We start from the raw sequence: 21,455 nt of genomic DNA on the forward strand, positions 1-21,455 counted from the left end.
CTCTGATTGGCTGCTTGGACAAAAACACACAAACTACGGTCGGGCCAAGCCAGCCCCTTTTTTTAACCCGCTCGTCGAATTTATACCCAAAGTAATTTGAACTATGGCTATAAAATAGTCTTTCAAAGCGATTTCGACTGTCATCACACCGGAGTGGAGTTTAATTTTGCAACAAAGTGACACAGGAGCAGGAGAACACACTTTTGTTCGAACTGGAGCGACTCACGTAAGTTTGGGGCTAATAAACTAGCATGATAAAGCTGTGATGTGGAAATAAATGACTTGACAAATATGCAAACTAGCGTTTAAATTGTAAAAGACGTGAGATTATTTCACCGTGTTTATGTTTATTTGTGTGATAAATACTGTTAACTATTTGCACGAATGACTGACGTTTAACTTTACGTTTAACTGTGACGTTGTGTGCCAGAATACTTGGCTAACTTCCAACAGCACTGACTTACACTACATTCTACTTTTCTGCTGACTTACACTACATTCTACTTTTCTGCTGACTTACACTACATTCTGTTTTTCTGCTGGCATTCGACCATCACAATAGTTAGAATAAGGTTGTTATTATCATGACAGGGTGTTATTACACATGCAAACGTTAGACTTGGGATAATATGCTGATTGTCCAGTTAGAATTAGCATTGATTCTACCATCAAATTCTCTACAAGGGATTCTAGTTGATCAAGCTTTAAGTGTTATTAAATATGCACCAAAGACAGACTTGTGAACTTAGTGATGGTGACACTTGTCTTCCTTGTAGGCTTAAAAGATTTCCTGCTCCAGTGTGCAAGAATTACAGGTCAGTAGACTTTATAGTGTGTATATATATGTATATGTATATCATTATTTTTTTAAAATCTTTTACTTGGTGGAGGATTTGCTTGCTTTTGGCTGTCTTTGTATTTTCATATTGCTGTAAGGGTAAGCAATTGATCAATATCCGCCTCAGCGTGTACACTTGATTAGTGTGTACTAGTGTTGTCACAATACCAATATTTTGGTACCGGTACTGGTACCAAAATGCATTTCGGTACTTTCCGATACTTCTCTAAATAAAGGGCACCACAAAAAATTGCATTATTGGCTTTATTTTAACAAAGATTCTTAGGGTACATTTAACATGTTTCTTATGGCAGGTTTGTCCTTAAATAAAATAGTGAACATACTAGACAACTTGTATTTTAGTAGTAAGTAACAAACAAAGGCTCCTATTTAGCTGCTGACGTATGCAGTAACATATTGTCATTTATCATTTTATTATTTTGTCAAAATTATTAAGGACAAGTGGTAGAAAATGAATGATTCATCTACTTGTTCATTTACTGTTAATATCTGCTTACTTTCTCTTTTAACATGTTCTATCTACACTTCTGTTAGAATGTAATAATCACTTACTCTTCTGTTGTTTGTAATGCTTTACATTAGTTTTGGATGATACCACAAATTTGGGTATCATTCCGATACCAAGTCGTTACAGGATCATACATTGGTCATATTCAAAGTCCTCATGTGGCCAGGGACATATTTCCTGAGTTTATAAACATAATATACATTTTTTTAAATAAAAGAACATTTTGTGATGCTAAAAAATATACATACACTCGTGTACTTGGTATCTTTACAGTGGATGTCAGTGTAGATCCACCAATGGCGTTTGTTTACATTGTGAGTCCGGTGCGGTGTGTAGTGAAGCATGTTTAGCTATTCCTCGTCCTGCATGGATGATACTTGTAAGAAACTAACTTTATTTGTTGCCATTGAGGCAAGGATTAGTGATTTAGAAGTCGCTAAAACACTGCAGACTGCGGATGGACTTTAGGCGCCAGCTAACTAGCCATGTCTTAAAGCACCTCTTCCTGAGGGCGTTTCAGTGTTTGTGCTGAAAACACTGAAACATTATTTTGTTGTACTTGTGCAATGACAATAAAGACCTACCTACCTATAGCTTCACCTTTATCATTAGTTTTTAAGCCAAAATGCGTCCATTCTCCCTTTTCTGTCTACACACTGTGTCTGCTTGTAAGTACCCCTTGATTGTGCGCTGCCGAACATGCTTGTCTTCTCATAAACCAGCAATGGCACAACGTTACGACGGCGGTGGCGTGGGGGACCGGTACTTCTTAGAGGCGGTATAGTACAGAATATGATTCATTAGTATCGCGGTACTATACTAATACCGGTATACCGTACAACCCTAGTCTGTATTAGTGTACTTAATTAACATGGATCTCATTTAACGAATGAGATCCAACACTAGATCTGTAGCAAACATAGAGATAATAATACTCAGTTTTAAATGTCACAGGTAGCAATTTAGATGTTATGGCGCTTCTCTATATCATTTAATATTTGATCGACACGTCTAATTTTGTTATTAGTCGACTTTCCAATATTGTATCACACGTGTGTTGTGCATGTGTATCTAACGCAGTGTGGTGAGGGGGTTCCTATTCAAACAGACATTATTTAAAGGGAAACTTCACTTTTCTGGAATTAGACCTATTATTCACAATTCTTATGTAAGACAAGAACACATGTTTTTCTTTTTTTATGCAATCTAAATAGTAAATAAATGCGATCAAAAGTCTGCCTACAATGGAGCTTCTGGGCGCTGCTCCATTCTGCCTCTAAAGCTTTTAAAAGAACATCCAAACACCTCCATTAAGGTTTTATATACAAGATGTAAGTACATATGTAATGTCGTAACAAGCAAATTTATAATAACATTTAATATTTACTTAATTTGATACATTTATCCATACGTGGCGCATTATTTTCAAAAACGCATCACAACGTTCACCTTTTTTTCAATTACTTCACTGATTAAAACTCAATGCAGACTTAACGACAGCCAACAAACATGATAAAACATCACTTACTGTACAATGTCTGCTGTCATTAGGCTGCCGACTGGTGTAATCTTGTTATAGTCCCGTTTAGATGAAGAATGACTCGTAATCCTCGCGGAGAAAAGCGTCTTTTCGTGGCGTTCTCGCCATTTCCGGCTCTAAATTGGAACCGCTGACCACTCGATTATGTAAATGTAGGCACACACGCTAGCGATCACGGCGCCGCTATAACTAGTTTGTCTGCGATAGCGCTTATAATAACAATATCACTAATACTTGATTAATATTCAAGTAACAAAATTGTTGGCTGTTTTTAGATGTATTTTAATTGGTTTTCGTGGGCGAAATACAGGAGCTCCATTGGCTCCGCTGTAAGTGGACTTTTATTTGCCTTTATTTACGAGTTAGATTGCATTAAAAAAGATACATCTGTCGTCATGTCTTTCATAATGGTTGTGAACAATAGGCAAAATTCCCAAAAATGTGCAGTTCCCCTTTAAAGTCAGTCATGTCCACAAACACTGCAGCTCTTAGTACAAGTCAGTCAGCAACCACACCCCTATTTGGCATATAATAATTGAAAATGTGCACACTGGCACTCCTAAAACTGTTTACATGAGGCTGGTAATATGAAATACTTCCTTCAATCACACAGATTCAGGTTTCACTTCCTAGACTTCTGGTGGAACCTCGAATTTTGTACAATTTGATTTTTTTTTTTGGTCAAGATAATACTGAAAAGTCACACGTCTGCATTGTTATGTGAGACTTCAGCTAAAGTATTAACGTGTGATTGTAAACAGGAAAAGTGTGACAATAACCAAAGAACATTGAATAGGCTTTTGGTTGTTTGGTGTATGCGGTTCTGTCCTGGCCATTGTAAGTTAACATCAACATTTTAAATATTAATTTTAAAAGAAAAATACGAAATAAACCAGTGAAGTTGGTACTTTGTGTAAATGGTATCATCAATCAATCAATCAATCAAAGTTTATTTATATAGCCCTAAATCACAAGTGTCTCAAAGGGCTGCACAAGCCACATCCTCGGCTCAGATCCCACATCAGGGCAAGAAAAAACTCAACCCAATGGGACAAATTGAGAAAATGGTAAATAAAAACAGAATGCAAAGATTTGCAAATCCTTTTCAACCTATATTCAATTGAATAGACTGCAAAGACAAGCTACTTAACGTTCGAACTGGTAAACGTTTTTTTTTGTTGCAAATATTAGCTCATTTGGAATTTGATGCCTGCAACATGTTTCAAAAAAGCTGGCACAAGTGGCAAAAAAGACTGAGAAAGTTGAGGAATGCTCATCAAACACTTATTTGGAACATCCCACAGGTGAACAGGCTAATTGGGAACAGGTGGGTGCCATGATTGGGTATAAAAGCAGCTTCCATGAAATGCTCAGTCATTCACAAACAAGGATGGGGCGCGGCTCACCACTTTGTGAGTCCACATTTGAAATTGTTTTTGGAAACGGGACGTCGTGTCCTCCGGACCAAAGAGGAAAATAACCATCTGTACTGTTGTAGGCGCAAAGTTGAAAAGCCAGCATCTGTGATGTATGGGGGCGTATTAGTGCCCAAGGCATGGGTAACTTACACATCTGTGAAGGCACCATTAATGCTGAAAGGTACATACAGGTTCTGGAGCAACATATGTTGCCATCCAAGCAACGTCTTTTTCATGGACGCCCCTGCTTATTTCAGCAAGACAATGTCAAGCTACCTTCTGCACATGTTACAGCAGCGTGGCTTCGTAGTAAAAGAGTGCGGGTACTAGACTGGCCTGCCTGTAGTCCAGACCTGTTTCCCATTGAAAATGTGTGGCGCAATATGAAGCCTAAAATACCACAAGGGAGACCCCGGACTGTTGAACAACTTAAGCTGTACATCAAGCAAGAATGGGAAAGAATTCCACCTGAAAAGCTTCATAAATGTGTCTTCTCAGTTCCCAAATGTTTACTTAGTGTTGTTAAAAGGAAAGGCCACGTAACACAGTGGTAAAAATGCCCCTCTGACAACTTTTTTGCAATATGTTGCTTCCATTAAATTCTGAGTTAATGATTATTTGCAAAAAAAAATCTAGTTTCTCAGTTGGAACATTAAATATCTTGTCTTTGCAGTCTATTCAATTGAATATAGGTTGAAAATGATTAGCAAATCATTGTATTCTGTTTTTATTTACCATTTACACAACGTGCCAACTTCACTGGTTTTGGGTTTTGTACATGTAATTAATACCAGCATCACGGAAGTGCATGTCTACTATGGAAGTTCCACTGGGTCCATCCATAATAATACTTTGCAAGACTTCATGGTACTTTCACAGTCAACGTCCATGATCATGTCGTCTTCATGCATGTGTTTCAATTTTCATGTATCTTAGCTCAGGCGTCGGCTGTTTTCAATTATCTGGGGAACGAGCAGGCGGGTTGCAGTTGAGGTTGTGTGACCTCATGGAGAAATGAGCTAACGTCCGCTGGTTTCTTATCCGTGTCGCTTGCTTATCTTTAGGTGGCTCACTTCACAAAGGCTTTGCTTCTCTTTTCGGAACATATTCTGGACTTTTTTTCCACCTCGCCAAGTTCATCTCCTCGCTTTTGATTGACAGCTGGCCCCATCCTCTCTTGTCCCGCCTCACTCTGCTCATGCACGCCGCTGTTTAATGGGTGTTGCCATAGCACCGCATGGTCAGAAAGAGGCTTCACACACAGCATCTTGTATTCTCTCCACAGAGGGCCACCGAGGGGGAGGCGGAGGGGCAAAACACACAAAACCAGCCCAGTGGACTCTCACTGGCCTCTTCTTCAGCAGACTTTTTTCTTTGCCTTTATTTTTCCAACACAACCATTTTGTCAGGAACTAGACTGGGATCGTCCCTTATATTATGCACTTCAATGGATACCGGTGGCTCAATGATTAGTACACAGGCGGAGGATCAGTCTTTCCATGTTCGCTACAGGTAGGAGCCTCTTCACCCTCTTGTGAATATACTTGTATAGAGCATAAAGAATAGCATTCATTAACAATTCACATGCTTGGAATGTAATTTGGGCAATGATTATTTATTATACGTCAGAACAACCGTACCTGCAAGCGAAGGGAAAATCTAACCTATCTATACAACATATTGTAATCAAAACCATCAACAGTCCAAAGACTTTTCTCAATTTTGTAAAATTACTAAAAAATAAGTCAAACTATTAAAAAAAACTGCAAAAGACCAACTTCACCACCAGGTAGAGCAACTACATTTATCATTTTAATGTATTTAGAAGAATTTAACACACATACTGTAACTCCACCAGAATATAAATGTAAAAGCTAAGCATGAGCATATTAATCGATGAGTACTCTGTATGGATGGATTATGGATTAAAGAGGTAGTTTGCAATGTTTACCCTAGTATGGAGGGTTAAATGGGACGACATGAAATGCATACATTAATATTTGAACTACTACAATGTGTCATTGATTAATCATAATTTGAATTAAATTGATTAACATGTGTTATTAAATAGGTAATTGATTTAATGCAAAAGTACATTTAATTATTTCAGTATTTGAGTGGTAATCTAATCATTGATTTCATGTATAATTAATTATTTAATAATTTATTCAATCAATCAATCAATGTTTATTTATATAGCCCTAAATCACAAGTGTCTCAAAGGGCTGTACAAGCCACAACAACATCCTCGGTACAGAGATTTCATGAGCCTGTGTGTCAGCACTTCATGAATTAATTTGAATTAATCCGTCAAACTCAGGGCAATGATTAGACTAGATGTGTGTTAGCCCCGCCCACTGACTTTGTTGACTAAATTTGACAGATAAAATTAATTCATGAAGTGCTGATGCATAGGTTCTTAGAATGATTAAATAAATAATTAAATCATGGAATAATTAATTAAATTGTGAAATAAATGAAATCATAAAATGATCAATTTAAATACATCATTAAATCATGAAATAGTAAATCCACAATTAATTAAATGTTTAAATATTAAAAAATAAAATAAATAAATTGTTAAATGTAATTTTACATTAAATAAATTGACACATTTATGTATTTATAATTAAGGCTGCAGCTAACGATTATTTTTCTATCGATTAATCTATAGATTATTTTTTCGATTAATCGGTTAATCTATAGATTATTTTTCCGATTAATCTATAGATTATTTTTCCTTTTACCGATTATTTTTTTATTCAAAATGAAGATGAAAAAATAAATGTAGGCCTGTTTTTTCAAAAGGCATGGCTTTTATTTACAAAAAAAAGAAGTATGGCCACTCAGTCAACATTGACAACAACATGACTAAATATTCTGTAACAATGTAAACATTTAAAACTTTTAACATTTAACAAAATTAAAAGTAGCTTATTTGCTTTTTAATGTGCAAATATAAAAGTCAACATCCAGTGCAAATCTTAATATTCTGCAATAGTATAAGCATTTCAAAAGTAAAAGTATTGCTTATTTTACTTTAAAATGTGCAAAATAAAGATAAACATCCAGTACAAAAAAAGTGCAAAACAAAATATTCTGTAACAACAGTGTAAACATTTCAACAAAAGTGAAAGTATTGCTTATTTGCTAAAATGTGCAAAAATAAAGATAAACATCCAATACAAAAAAGTGCCAATCTAAATATTCTGGAGCACTGTAAACATTAAGTATTGCTTTTAAAATGTGCAAAATAAACATCCAGTCCAACACAGTACACAATAACCAATTCTACTCATTCCAGTGAGTGACTAACAGTTGTAATGAAGAAAGGTTAGCATGTGTACATGTTTGGTTCTTTTCTTGTTTACAATATTCCCAGCAGCTGAAAATAGGCGCTCAGAAGGGGTCGATGTGGCTGGAACTGAGAGGTAATTAGCCTTCACCTCAAGCCAGGACTGCGAGTGAGCTGAGCTGCAGTTTATATTTCTAGAAGGTCAACGGGCTCATAGTGATGTTACTAGTAGTTGACTGGGAGGTGTTTATTATCATTTGGGGAGAGTCCGCTGCCTGATGCTCACCTGCTAAACACCTATCTGCTCCACGCTGAAGCGCTGACTACATGCGCTCTGAATACACACTGCTGATTGGCTGATAATGCTTTGTGTGTACCAATCAGATGGTTGTGTGGGTGGGACAATGCTGCGTGTGTACCAATCAGGTGGTTGTGTGGGTGGGACAATGCTGCGTGCTGAGACAGAGGCAGAAGAGCGAAGCAGCTTGTTAAGACTTTAGCAGCTAAAGTTAGCTTTAGCTTAGAAACTTGTTCGGTACACCCCCGTGCCGAACCGAAAGCCCCGTACCGAAACGGTTCAATACAAAACACGTACCGTTACACCCCTAGCAGATACAAATGACACATTCATGTTTTTGTGTAATGATGACAACGTATGCTCGCGCGGACGATTGACTAGTTGATGGTTTTCTTTTCAAATGTTCGTTCATAGCCGTTGTGCTGCTATGATAGGCCATTTCCGCTCGACACAGTGTGCATACAACAACATTATTAGGCCGTTTATTGAAATACTCCCACACTTTTGACCACTTTTGGCATGCTTTGCCCCCCTCGCTCGCACCGCTCGCATCGTCTGCTTTGATCGTCTGCTTTGCGGTCCGCCATGACGGTAGTGTGACGTAAATATGCGACGCGTCGACGCACAAAAACGGCGTCGACGTATTTACGTAACCGATGACGTCGACTACGTCGACGCGTCGTTTCAGCCTTATTTATAATCAGTTAATTAATGATACAGTTAATTATTTAAAGATGTATTTAATTTTGTCCCATTCGATCCTCCATATCCTAGAGGGCGCTAACTTTCTAAAGTGTTTTAAGCATTATATCCTGCCTTCTTGCAACTTTAAACACGTAACACACAGACATTGGCTTTATTTGTTGTCAGCTAATGATAGCGATTTGGCAAAGCTATCTACTAACGTTAGCTATCGATAAATGTATATTCTATCATAACAACAACATATATGCAAATTGTTAGTTGCTTCACTGGGACTGCTTTTGTGTGTGTGTACGTGCTCCCTGCGTGTAAGAGTGTGTGAGACACCTGTGTGTGACAGCCTGAACGCCAGACCATTGCCTCAGACTGACGAGTAATTTGTATTTAATATAATTTGTAATTATGAAAAATTTAGACTTTTGAAATTTTGCTTTGAAAAATGTCACTGAGCAAGTTGCAAGCAGCCCCTTTTCATTGCATGTTGAAGCAACTGAGGCTGAATGGAGTGCAATACTTGGCTGCGACCAGCAGAGGAGCTGTTGATTAAACCACACTACTTTGCTGTCTGAAGAATCCGCTATTTGACATTATTGGAATTAAACAGTCTTGTATCCTTAGTCACTTTACTTAGTGTTTTCCACCATCCAAAATGTACAGTACAGGCCAAAAGTTTGGACACACCTTCTCATTCAAATATTTTTCTTTATTTTCATGACTATTTCCATTGTAGATTCTCACATCAAAACTATGAATGAACACATGTGGAGTTATGTACTTAACAAAAAAAAGTGAAATAACTGAAAACATGTTTTATATTCGATTTTCTTCAAAATAGGCACCCTTTGCTCTGATTACTGCTTTGCACACTCTTGGCATTCTCTTGATGAGCTTCAAGAGTCTGAAATGGTTTACACTTTACAGGTGTCATAGTTTTGATGCCTTCAGTGACAATCTACAACAGGGGTCCCCAAGGGCCGCATTGGATTAAAAAAATTTGGCCGGTGGCCGGGCTGTACACACATATATATATATATATATATATATATATATATATATATATATATATATATATATATATATATATATATATATATATATATATATATATATATATATATATATATATATATATATATATATATATATATATATATATATATATATATACTACCGTTCAAAAGTTTGGGGTCACATTGAAATGTCCTTATTTTTGAAGGAAATGCACTGTACTTTTCAATGAAGATAACTTTAAACTAGTCTTAACTTTATACATTGCTAATGTGGTAAATGACTATTCTAGCTGCAAATGTCTGTATTTTGGTGCAATATCTACATAGGTGTATAGAGGCCCATTTCCAGCAACTATCACTCCAGTGTTCTAATGGCACAATGTGTTTGCTCATTGGCTCAGAAGGCTAATTGATGATTAGAAAACCCTTGTGCAATCATGTTCACACATCTGAAAACAGTTTAGGTCGTTACAGAAGCTACAAAACTGACCTTCCTTTGAGCAGATTGAGTTTCTGGAGCATCACATTTGTGGGGTCAATTAAACGCTCAAAATGGCCAGAAAAAGAGAACTTTCATCTGAAACTCGACAGTCTATTCTTGTTCTTAGAAATGAAGGCTATTCCACAAAATTGTTTGGGTGACCCCAAACTTTTGAACGGTAGTGTATATATATATATACACGTGTATATATATATACACATATACATTGTCTTTATATTCCAGCGAGTTAATCCGTTTTGTCATTTAACATCAATTAACATTGATGTTCATCAATATTAACATTGTCACGTTAGCGATGGGAAAATCAATTTTTAGACAATATGATTTGCCTGAGCGGCTAGGAGACACCAAGAGTAACAAGCGGTAGAAAATGGATTAGAAATGAAAGATTAAAAAAAATATATATATATATATTTTTTTTAACTTGGGACTTCCCGTGGGCCGGATTTTGGATGCTAGGGGGCCGGATCCGGCCCGCGGGCCATAGTTTGGGGACCCCTGATCTACAATGTAAATAGTCATGAAATTGAAGAAAACGCATTGAGATGAGAAGGTGTGTCCAAACTTTGGCCTGTACTGTATATAAAGATTATTTAACAAATGATTCATTGATTGATTGAGTAGTAACTGAAGGAAATGTTGTCAAATAAACATCAGATATGTTAGTGTATGACAATAAAATCACATTTGTGTTAAAATATTGAGGTCTTTTTCAAACGTAATTCAAATTATGCAGGCAAGCAATTTATTGTGATTAATAGCGATTAATCCAAATTCAAAACAGTAATCAATCTGATCTGTAAAAACAAATAATCGTTTGACAGCACTTTCTCATTCTATAGGATGTGAAAGTATCTCAGTACAGTACTTTTGACGAGTCTGGTACAGTATGTAGGTTAAGGACAATATTACATAGATTAATATTGAGAGTTAATTGCTAGTAGTGTACAAAAAACAAGGTGACACTCTTCTTATGTTTTCTGTATTAGAGGGGGGAAACTATGGGATGCCTTTTGGTATACAATGTGGTTATCTATAAGCGTATGTGCTGCAGGAAGTTCCACGACTTAAATCAAGAGAGACACCACCAGAGCCATCTCTATTTACCGGCCTATGTCAAAGCTCCAGCTTCCTTCAATATTTAATAAGCCCTAAAATATTCATCACTTGCTTGCTTTGTGTGTCCACGATATTTTGATGATGGAGGACAAGGCAAAGTTTCTCTGTCAGGACGCTCATTAACTCACAATTAAGTGATTCCATTGTGCGCGGCAGCATCTGCCTGACGTAAAAAGGCTACTTAAACCAGCACTCACGCCCATCAGTAATGGGTCACGCTCCTGCCGCCGTAATCTCAGGTGAGCAGGTCGAAGGAGAGCGCTTGAGAGAAAATAGATTAGCCGAGAAAACGCTAACTCGGCTGTTTCCTTCGCCCCGCCTGCATTTAGGCTTAACGCGGTGACGGTGTCACACGCATGTCTCCTTCAATGTTTTCCTGGTCTTTAAGAATTCTGACGTCAGACTATGAGCACCAAAAGTTGTCCTTTTTTAATCTTTTTTTATTGGTTCCGAGGTCACTCCCCTTGCAGCCTGGACGCTCTTGCGGTGGAAAGCTCTGTAGATGCCTCTCAGATGCACCATGTGCTGTTGTTGTTGTTGTAAGTCAAGAAAAGGCTGCAGGTAGGCTGGTATGCATCACATCTACTTGACTCAATCGTCACTGGTGTGCAAGTTAGAGCCTTGCGTCTCTGTTTGAAAAAACTTCTGCTAAGTAGAGTCTGGGTTGGGTGCGTTTGGCTCACTTTTACGGACTTTCCAAAAGCGCAATAGGGAAATTTCAAGCTCAGCAAGCCGAAAAAAGCTGTGACTTTAGTGCGCTTGCAACAATAGAATGAGTTTCCTGCCGAAACAAAGAGTTTTAGCAGTAGAACAATTTTAGCTTTGCATGAATGACCCACCCTAATCTCATGTTAATCCATATACAGATAAGACTGCAGCCATTGTTTGACGCTCCCTTCATATGGCCTTCAAGCGTCCATCACATGTGACATAATGACTAATTATGTTCACGTCTTTCTGATACATCTGGGTGAATAATTGTCCTAATGACTAATTATGTTCACATCTTTCTGATACATCTGGGTGAATAATTGTCCTAATGACTAATTATGTTCACATCTCTGTGATACATCTGGGTGAAAAATATGATCTTTTAATGCAGTGGTCCTCAAACTTTTTTCACCAAGCACCACCTCAGAAAACACTTGACTCTCCAAGTACCACCATAATGACCAACATTAAAATACAGTAGCGTGGTAGGCCTAAGTACTCCTTAATAACAATGCAGAGGTATCATTTACCAATTATATTTAATATTTTTGGCCATTGTAACATTACACACAGTTTGAACATAGGAAAATAAAACACTATATTTTAATCGAGTGATTTCTTGGCATACCACTAGATCAAGGGTGTCCAGACTTTTTGACTGGGGGGCCACATTGGGCCGGGGGCCGAAAGTCAACTGCATGAAAAGTATATATATATATGTTTATATGTATGTGTATGTATATATATATATATATATATATATATATATATATATATATATATATATATATATATATATATATATATATATATATATATATATGTATATGTACATATATATATATGTATATGTACATACATATATATATATATATATATATATATATATATATATATATATATATATATATATATATATATATATATATATATATATATATATATATATATATATGTACATATGTGTGTGTGTATATATATATATATATCAGTGGTTCCTAACCTTGTTGGAGGTACCGAACCCCACCAGTTTCATATGCCCATTCACCGAACCCTTCTTTAGTGAAAATTAAAATGTTTTTTTTTTTCAAATTCAAGAAAAAGTCATATGTTTTTTTACTGGTGCACAAAATGAACCGTGCATGAACATCACCTTGTTCAAAGAACAAAACCAACACAGTGCATGAACTCAAATTACACACCTTACACACATTGATTAACGCTAGAACCCGACTTAAACAAGTTGAAAAACGTATTCGGGTGTTACCATTTAGTGGTCAATTGTACGGAATATTTACTGTACTGTGTAAACTGTACTGTTTCATATAATGTATTCTCTTCATTTGCAATCTGCTAGTAAAAGTTTAAATCGATCAATCAAACAACCTGCAAATCAGATGGAAAATTAGGGGGAACATTGTTTGGGGGTATCCATACTGATAGGGAGAAGTTTTTATTAACACGATAAGTCGGATGTGTCTTTACCTCCCCTGAGGCCGACTCACCGAACCCCTAGGGTTCGATCAAACCCAGGTTAAGAACCACTGATATATATATATATATATATATATATATATATATATATATATATATATATATATATATATATATATATATATATATATATATATATATATATATATATATATATATATATTTATATACACATATATATATATATATATATATATATATATATATTTATATACACATATATATTTATATACACATATATGTATGTATATATATATATATACATACATATGTGTATATATATACATATATATATACATACATATGTATATATATATATGTATATGTATATACACATATATGTATGTATATATATATATACATACATATGTGTATATATATACATTATACATATATATACATACATATGTATATATATATATATATATATATATATACATATATGTGTATGTATATATAAATATATGTATATAAATATATGTATGTATATATATATATATATACATATATGTGTGTATATATATATAAACATATATATATGTATATATACATATATATATGTATATATATGTATATATACATATATATGTATGTATATATATACATATATATATATGTATGTATATGTATATATATATATATATATATATATATATATATATATATATATATATATATATATATATATATATATATATATATATATATATATATCTGTGTGCATGTGCTTACATAGATGGATGGATAATTAATAATTATTATAATTGAATATTAAGAATATGTGAAAGTTCAACTCTTACCTTGTTTACGTCCGTGACAACCCCTTTAAAGCTTTGTAATCAATCAGAAATATCAAGCAGCTTAAAGTCAAACATAGATAAGTGTGGAGAGAGAGTTTTGCATTTTTCCCATCATGCCTTGCAATTGATTTAAATTAGTGTAATTTTGAATTTTTTTTATGATATCCACAAAGTTCAGTGAGCAGGTTGTGTTATGTGTGAGCATGTGTGTTGACTTTTTGCGCTGGGTGATTTTTTTTTCTGCACCATGACTAGGACAGGTTGTTTGAATTTGGTCATATAAGTGAATGCTGTGCTTGTTGACATAGTATACATCATGGTCACTGACCTGGGTTTCTCACATTGTCCACAATATGATGATCATTTTCCTGGTTATTTAAATTTTAACTTAATGAAAGTGAACTCCTGCCAGCGAGCCACATTTGTCCCGCGGGCTGGGATTTGGACACCCCTGCACCAGATAGAGCCCACGTACCACAATTTGAGAATCACTGTTTTAAAGCCCCAACTCTGTGACGTACCGTGTTTTACTGTGAAAGTAACTTTGTTGCGTCAAAGCAAAAGGATGTGAGATCTACAATAACAAACAAATCCGCAGCTCACATCCATTGTCCTCTTTGGGTGACAGGAAGCAGTGAAACAACATCCTCTACTGCAGCCTTTCACTACGAAATAGTTAGACACTCACACTCTGCAGCCTTTTTCCACAAATGTTGATCGAGTCCAAACTTGACTTGGATTGCAGGATGGAGGTGTCCTGCCTGGAGCTGGCGCTGGAAGGGGAGCGCCTGTGCAAGGTGGGAGACTACAGAGCGGGAGTCTCCTTCTTCGAAGCAGCCATCCAGGTGGGCACAGAGGACCTGCAGGTGCTCAGCGCCATCTACAGCCAGCTGGGAAACGCCTACTTCCACCTGCACGACTACGCCAAGGCACTGGATTTCCACCGGCACGACCTCACCTTAACCAGGTTGTTAACCGGCGCCTCCGCAAGCGATCCTATTCGGATTGAGATGTGGTCTCACTTTGGTCCTCGTGCAGGACCGTTGGCGATCTGCTGGGAGAAGCCAAAGCCAGCGGGAATCTCGGGAACACGCTGAAGGTGCTGGGAAGGTTTGATGAGGCCGTGATGTGCTGTCAGAGGCACCTGGATATTGCGAGGGACGTCAGCGACAAGGTATTTCTCTCAATTTTACCTTTGTTTTACATTTGGACTGCCACTTGTGGATTTAACTGTTTAGGTGAACTGCACTCTTTTAGAATTTGGTCCATCATTCATAATCCTAATGTGAGACAAGAACACATGTCTTTCTCTTTTCTGTGTATTTAAAACTTGTGGAAAAACTGCTACCATGAGGCGGCTAACAATGCAGATAACGGGATTCATTCATTCATTTCTGTCTATAAAGCCCTCTAAACCTAAACCTTTGACTTTACTTTTATAACAAAACAAATCTTAATCTTATCTGGAAAAAAAGACATATATATATATATTCATTTATTTTTTCAGATAAGGATATTTATATATGTATATATATACATATATGTATAAATATGTGTGTATATATTTATAGTATATTGGGGGTGCTATTTAGTTTGAATTGTGTAGTTGGAGAGTATTTTTGATTTGTTGTGTTGGAAATAAATGAATGAAATGATCAGTAGAGTGAATGCAACCAGTACTCACATCTTTAAAGGCCTACTGAAACCCACTACTACCGACCACGCAGTCTGATAGTTTATATATCAATGATGAAATCATAACATTGCAACACATGCCAATACGGCCGGGTTAACTTATAAAGTGCAATTTTAAATTTACTGCGAAACTTCCGGTTGAAAACGTCTATGTATGATGACGTATGCGCGTGACATCAATGGTTGAAACAGAAGTATTCGGACACCATTGTATCCAATACAAAAAGCTCTGTTTTCATCTCAAAATTCCACAGTATTCTGGACATCTGTGTTGGTGAATATTTTGCAATTTGTTTAATGAACAATGAAGACTGCAAAGAAGAAAGCTGTAGGTGGGATCGGTGTATTAGCGGCTGGCTGCAGCAACACAACCAGGAAGACTTTGACTTGGATAGCAGACGCGCTCTCCGACGCTAGCCGCAGACCGCGTCGATGATCGGGTGAAGTCCTTCGTCGCTCCGTCGATTGCTGGAACGCAGGTGAGCACGGGTGTTGATGAGCAGATGAGGGCTGGCTGGCGTAGGTGGATAGCTAATGTTTTTAGCATAGCTCTGTGAGATCCCGTAGCTAAGTTAGCGTCAATGGCGTCGTTAGCAACAGGATTGTTAAGCTTCACCAAGCTGGAAAGCATTAACCGTGTAGTTACAGGTCCACGGTTTAATAGTATTGTTGATTTTCTGTCTATCCTTCCAGTCAGGGGTTTATTTCTTTTGTTTGTATCTGCATTTGAGCCCGATGCTATCACGTTAGCTCCGTAGCTAAAGTGCTTCGCCGATGTATTGTCGTGGAGATAAAAGTCACTGTGAATGTCCATTTCGCGTTCTCGACTCTCATTTTCAAGAGGATATAGTATCCGAGGTGGTTTAAAATACAAATCCGTGATCCACAATAGAAAAAGGAGAGAGTGTGGAATCCAATGAGCCCTTGTACCTAAGTTACGGTCAGAGCGAAAAAAGATACGTCCTGCACTGCACTCTAGTCCTTCACTCTGACGTTCCTCATCCACGAATATTTCATCCTGGCTCAAATTAATGGGGTAATCGTCGCTTTCTCGGTCCGAATCGCTCTCGCTGCTGGTGTAAACAATGGGGAAATGTGAGGAGCCTTTCAACCTGCGACGTCACGCTACTTCCGGTACAGGCAAGGCTTTTTTTATCAGCGACCAAAAGTTGCGAACTTTATCGTCGATGTTCTCTACTAAATCCTTTCAGCAAAAATATGGCAATATCGCGAAATGATCAAGTATGACATATAGAATGGATCTGCTATCCCCGTTTAAATAAAAAAAAATGTCATTTCAGTAGGCCTTTAAGTAAATACTTGGTGTGTTTTTCAGGTGGGACAGGCACGAGCTCTCTACAACTTTGGGAATGTATTCCATGCTCAAGGCAAAAGTATTTGTTTGAGTGGAGCTGAGCCCGGTGACTTCCCAGAAGACGTCATGATGGCGCTGAGGAAGGCATCGGAATATTACGAGTATGTCAGCACACATTGCATGTATCGTGCATCTCGACATTCCTCTCTCTGCGCACAATTTCAGGGCAAACTTGGCGCTGGTGAAGGAGCTCGGCGATCGGGCGGCTCAGGGTCGGACATACGGCAACCTGGGCAACACTCACTACTTGCTGGGGAACTTCCGCAAAGCCGTGGCGTCCCATGAGCAGGTGGGAGGCAGGGTGGAAGGGTCCAATCGGGTGCGTCAATCTGATCTGAATGATTCTATCTACAGCGTCTGCTCATAGCGAAGGAGTTTGGCGACCGCTCAGCAGAAAGACGGGCTTACTGCAACCTGGGCAATGCTTTCATCTTTTTAGGGGAGTTTGAAGTGGCGGCAGAGCATTACAAGTATGCTGACTCATCTGGTGTTGTGTTGACAAGCCTCACTGTGTTGTATTTAAATGTCCTCTCTACACATGGATTAGGAGGACGCTGCAGCTGGCGAGACAGCTGAAAGATCGCGCGGTGGAGGCTCAGGCCTGCTACAGTCTGGGCAACACTTACACTCTGCTGCAGGACTATGAGAGAGCCATCGACTACCACCTTAAACACCTCATCATAGCACAGGACCTCAATGACCGGTACACACTCTCTCCACATACTGGAGGAATCAGAACTCACTCCCACTGTGTTTAAGTATCGTGGGTGTGTGTGCAGGATTGGGGAAGGTCGCGCATGTTGGAGTCTTGGAAACGCTTACACCGCCCTGGGCAACCACGATCAGGCCATGCACTTTGCTGAGAAACACTTGGAGATCTGCAAAGAGGTAACACTAATCAAAACATATTGATAATAATAATCAATACTCAACCTATGTCTTGTGGGGTCGCGGGGAGTGCTGGAGCCTATATATATATATATATATATATATATATATATACATATCAGTGGCGTGCGGTGAGGTTCATGTCAGGTGAGGCACTGACTTCCTCACAGTCAGATTTACAAACATATGAACCCTAAAGAGTATATTATTCACCATTTGATTGGCAGCAGTTAACGGGTTATGTTTAAAAGCTCATACCAGCATTCTTCCCTGCTTGGCACTCAGCATCAAGGGTTGGAATTGGGGGTTAAATCACCAAAAATTATTCCCAGGCACGGCGTCACTGCTGCCCACTGCTCCCCTCACCTCCCAGGGGGTGAACAAGGGGATGGGTCAAATGCAGAGGACAAATTTCACCACACCTAGTGTGTGTGTGACAATCATTGGTACTTTAACTTAACTTTAACTTGACACTTACAAACTGTAGCACACAAAAAAGCACATTTAATAAAAAAAACGTTATTATGGTCTTACCTTTACTTATAAGTGCGGGAGCAGTGGTGTTCATGTTGGAAGAATCGTGAATGAATGAAATATGAAATCCGCGCTGCAGTCTGCAGGTGTACCTAATGTTGTGGCCCCGATCACGGCTCCTCCGGCGCGCCGCGCGAGCATTTTTGTTTTTGCACTTTTTGGCTTCTTGTTAAGTGACTTTTTTGGGTGGATTCGGTCTTGCATGTGGAGGGTTTGGGTGTGGGCTTTGGCTGGTGTGGCGCTCCCGTCGGGCGGTGCATTCTGCGGCGGAGGTGCTTGGCACCAGGAGGCGGGGTTATGAGACGAGCCTCCAGTTTTATGATCGCTCAGCACAAGAAATATGTTACACACATACAGTTGTTGACAAAATACACTGTACATTATATACCTCAGCTAACTAAACTATGGAAATGTATAATATAATTCATATAGCAATACAGTCTCACTGCACAGCAGGCCAGCAGTTAGCCGAGTCATTGCGCACAATCCATGTTGAGGCACAACGCAGTAAATAACTTTAGTATAATCACTGGATACATATAACAATTTAATTGATTTTTTTTCTTTTTTTCTTCTTTCTATGATGGCAGGTGAGGCCGTGCCTCCCCTGCCTCTAGTGACTGCACGCCACTGATATACAGTGGGGCAAAAAACTATTTAGTCAGCCACCCATTGATTGTCAATGGGTGGCTGACTAAATACTTTTTTGCCCCACTGTATATATATATATATACAGTATATATACACACACTAGTGATGTAACGGTATCAACATTTTAAAACAAAAAGACTTAAAAATCCCAGTGTGTCAAATAAAGTGGCAGTAATGTTTAAGATAAACACAATCACAAACATAATGCTGTAATCATAATATTAATATAGACAAGTATTTATATATATATAATTTTTCTTTAGTATACTTTTTTTTAAAGTGTTTTTTAAACTGAAAATATAAACATCCCGTGTAAAAAATGTAAAATAATGTTCACAACTTTTAACTTCAGAGAAACTGTGTCTTTTATATCACTTTGGAAAATGCTGACTCTCCAAAAAGTTAGGTGACAATTTAATGTTTAATAATGTCAATACCTCACAAATTGATGCTTGGCCTCCTTGGCATCAAATATATTTTCCAGGTGGTGGTTTATCAAGTAGCTTGTCATATTAGTTGTGTTCCCCGCAGTGCAGTGTCACCAAACTTTCTCTTTGTCCGCGCTGCCGCCTGGCACATTTCCTACTTAAAACATGGGTAACAAATTCATTAAAACCACGAGTTGATTCAATGTTATTGAAAAAAAAATGTGGGTTAAAACATCACAACATCTGACCAGGTTTTATGTACAGGCGAAGGCGGCGACTTTGCCTTGCAGTACGCAGACCGAAAAGGTCGTGTTTTCACCAGGGTTTGTATGTCTGTTAGTAACATACTTCAGAAAGTTATAGTTAGATTTTAATGAAAACTTTAGGAAATGTCCGAAAAAACTATACTTTCTCTCTCCTTTACGACCTCCCACACACGGACCTCACACACTCGCGCTACGCAGAGTTTTGTGAGATGTAGTCTACTTCCACACCGGCCAATTCAAAACTGCCAGCAAGAAACTACACTAACCAAGTTTTTATTTTATACAGTCACACAATACTGTATCATTTTAATCATTTTAATACTAAAATATAAATAAAATCTAATATATATATATATATATATATATATATATATATATATGTGTGTGTGTGTGTGTGTGTGTCTGCAACTAACGATTAATTTGATAATCGATTAATCTGTCGATTATTACTTCGATTAATCGATTAATAATCAGACAAAAGAGACAAACTACATTTCTATCCTTTCCAGTATTTTATTGGGGAAAAAACAGCATACTGGCACCATACTTATTTTGATTAATGTTTCTCAGCTGTTTGTAAATGTTGCAGTTTATAAATAAAGGTTTATAAAAAAATAAATACAATTTAAAAAATTTAAATTAAAAAAAGCCTCTGCGCATGCGCATAGCATAGATCCAACAAATCGATGACTAAATTAATCTGCAACTATTTTTATAATCGATTTTAATCGATTTAATCAATTATTTGTTGCAGCCCTATTATATATATACACATATATAAAATATTTTATTTATATTTCAGTATCACATACATATGACCCGAAGGGAATAAGCGGTAGAAAATGGATGGATGGATGGATACATATGAAAATATATGCACTGTTTACAAAGACAATGTCAAGACTATTTAAGTTATATATTGAATAGAAAAAAGTGCGCAATTTGCAATTTTTTAATGAATCCGTTCCAGGGTCAACGATGTATGAGTATCATTTTTGCAAGCAGCTGCCTTAACAAGGCGTTTTTCTTTTAGAAGCTATTTAAAACTTGTTGCAAATTACCTTGCTTTTTATCTAAAGTCCCATCATTTTGAAATGGAATTTGTCACTCACTACTCCCTCATCTTCTCACTTACCCCACGCCGCCCTTCAAGTAACCAGCTGTGAGGTTCAGAAAAAGTAGCACGTGTCCTCAAAGTTAATTAATTGGCGTTTTTACATGATTCATTTTAGTGTTTCATCACATGAGTTAAGGCCTTAACTCAAATAAACACACATAATGAAGAGACAACAGGAATGTGTTGTGGAGATCACCCCTTTGGAAGCATTTCCTTTGTAAATAGAAATACCACATCATCAATGT

At 37.3% G+C, this 21,455-nt stretch overlaps 1 protein-coding gene across 2 annotated transcripts in view; it reads left to right on the forward strand.

Annotated features, from left to right (window-relative positions):
* The window catches only part of gpsm2 (G protein signaling modulator 2), a 26,413-nt gene continuing 4,958 nt past the window's right edge, over positions 1 to 21,455 (forward strand). Inside the window, exons 1-10 of one of the 2 annotated variants that reach the window (XM_062022760.1) lie at positions 1 to 226; positions 777 to 815; positions 5,611 to 5,837; positions 15,002 to 15,223; positions 15,295 to 15,430; positions 17,288 to 17,427; positions 17,492 to 17,615; positions 17,681 to 17,796; positions 17,874 to 18,029; positions 18,106 to 18,214. In XM_062022760.1, the coding sequence (XP_061878744.1) occupies positions 5,773 to 5,837; positions 15,002 to 15,223; positions 15,295 to 15,430; positions 17,288 to 17,427; positions 17,492 to 17,615; positions 17,681 to 17,796; positions 17,874 to 18,029; positions 18,106 to 18,214 (1,068 nt within the window). In that variant the 5' untranslated portion in view covers positions 1 to 226; positions 777 to 815; positions 5,611 to 5,772. The remainder of the gene's footprint in view (positions 227 to 776; positions 816 to 5,610; positions 5,838 to 15,001; positions 15,224 to 15,294; positions 15,431 to 17,287; positions 17,428 to 17,491; positions 17,616 to 17,680; positions 17,797 to 17,873; positions 18,030 to 18,105; positions 18,215 to 21,455) is intronic. The other variant, XM_062022762.1, reaches the window with a different exon arrangement.

The sequence above is a fragment of the Entelurus aequoreus genome, linkage group LG16, assembly GCF_033978785.1.
Source record: "Entelurus aequoreus isolate RoL-2023_Sb linkage group LG16, RoL_Eaeq_v1.1, whole genome shotgun sequence".
In the NCBI taxonomy this organism is placed as follows: domain Eukaryota; kingdom Metazoa; phylum Chordata; class Actinopteri; order Syngnathiformes; family Syngnathidae; genus Entelurus; species Entelurus aequoreus.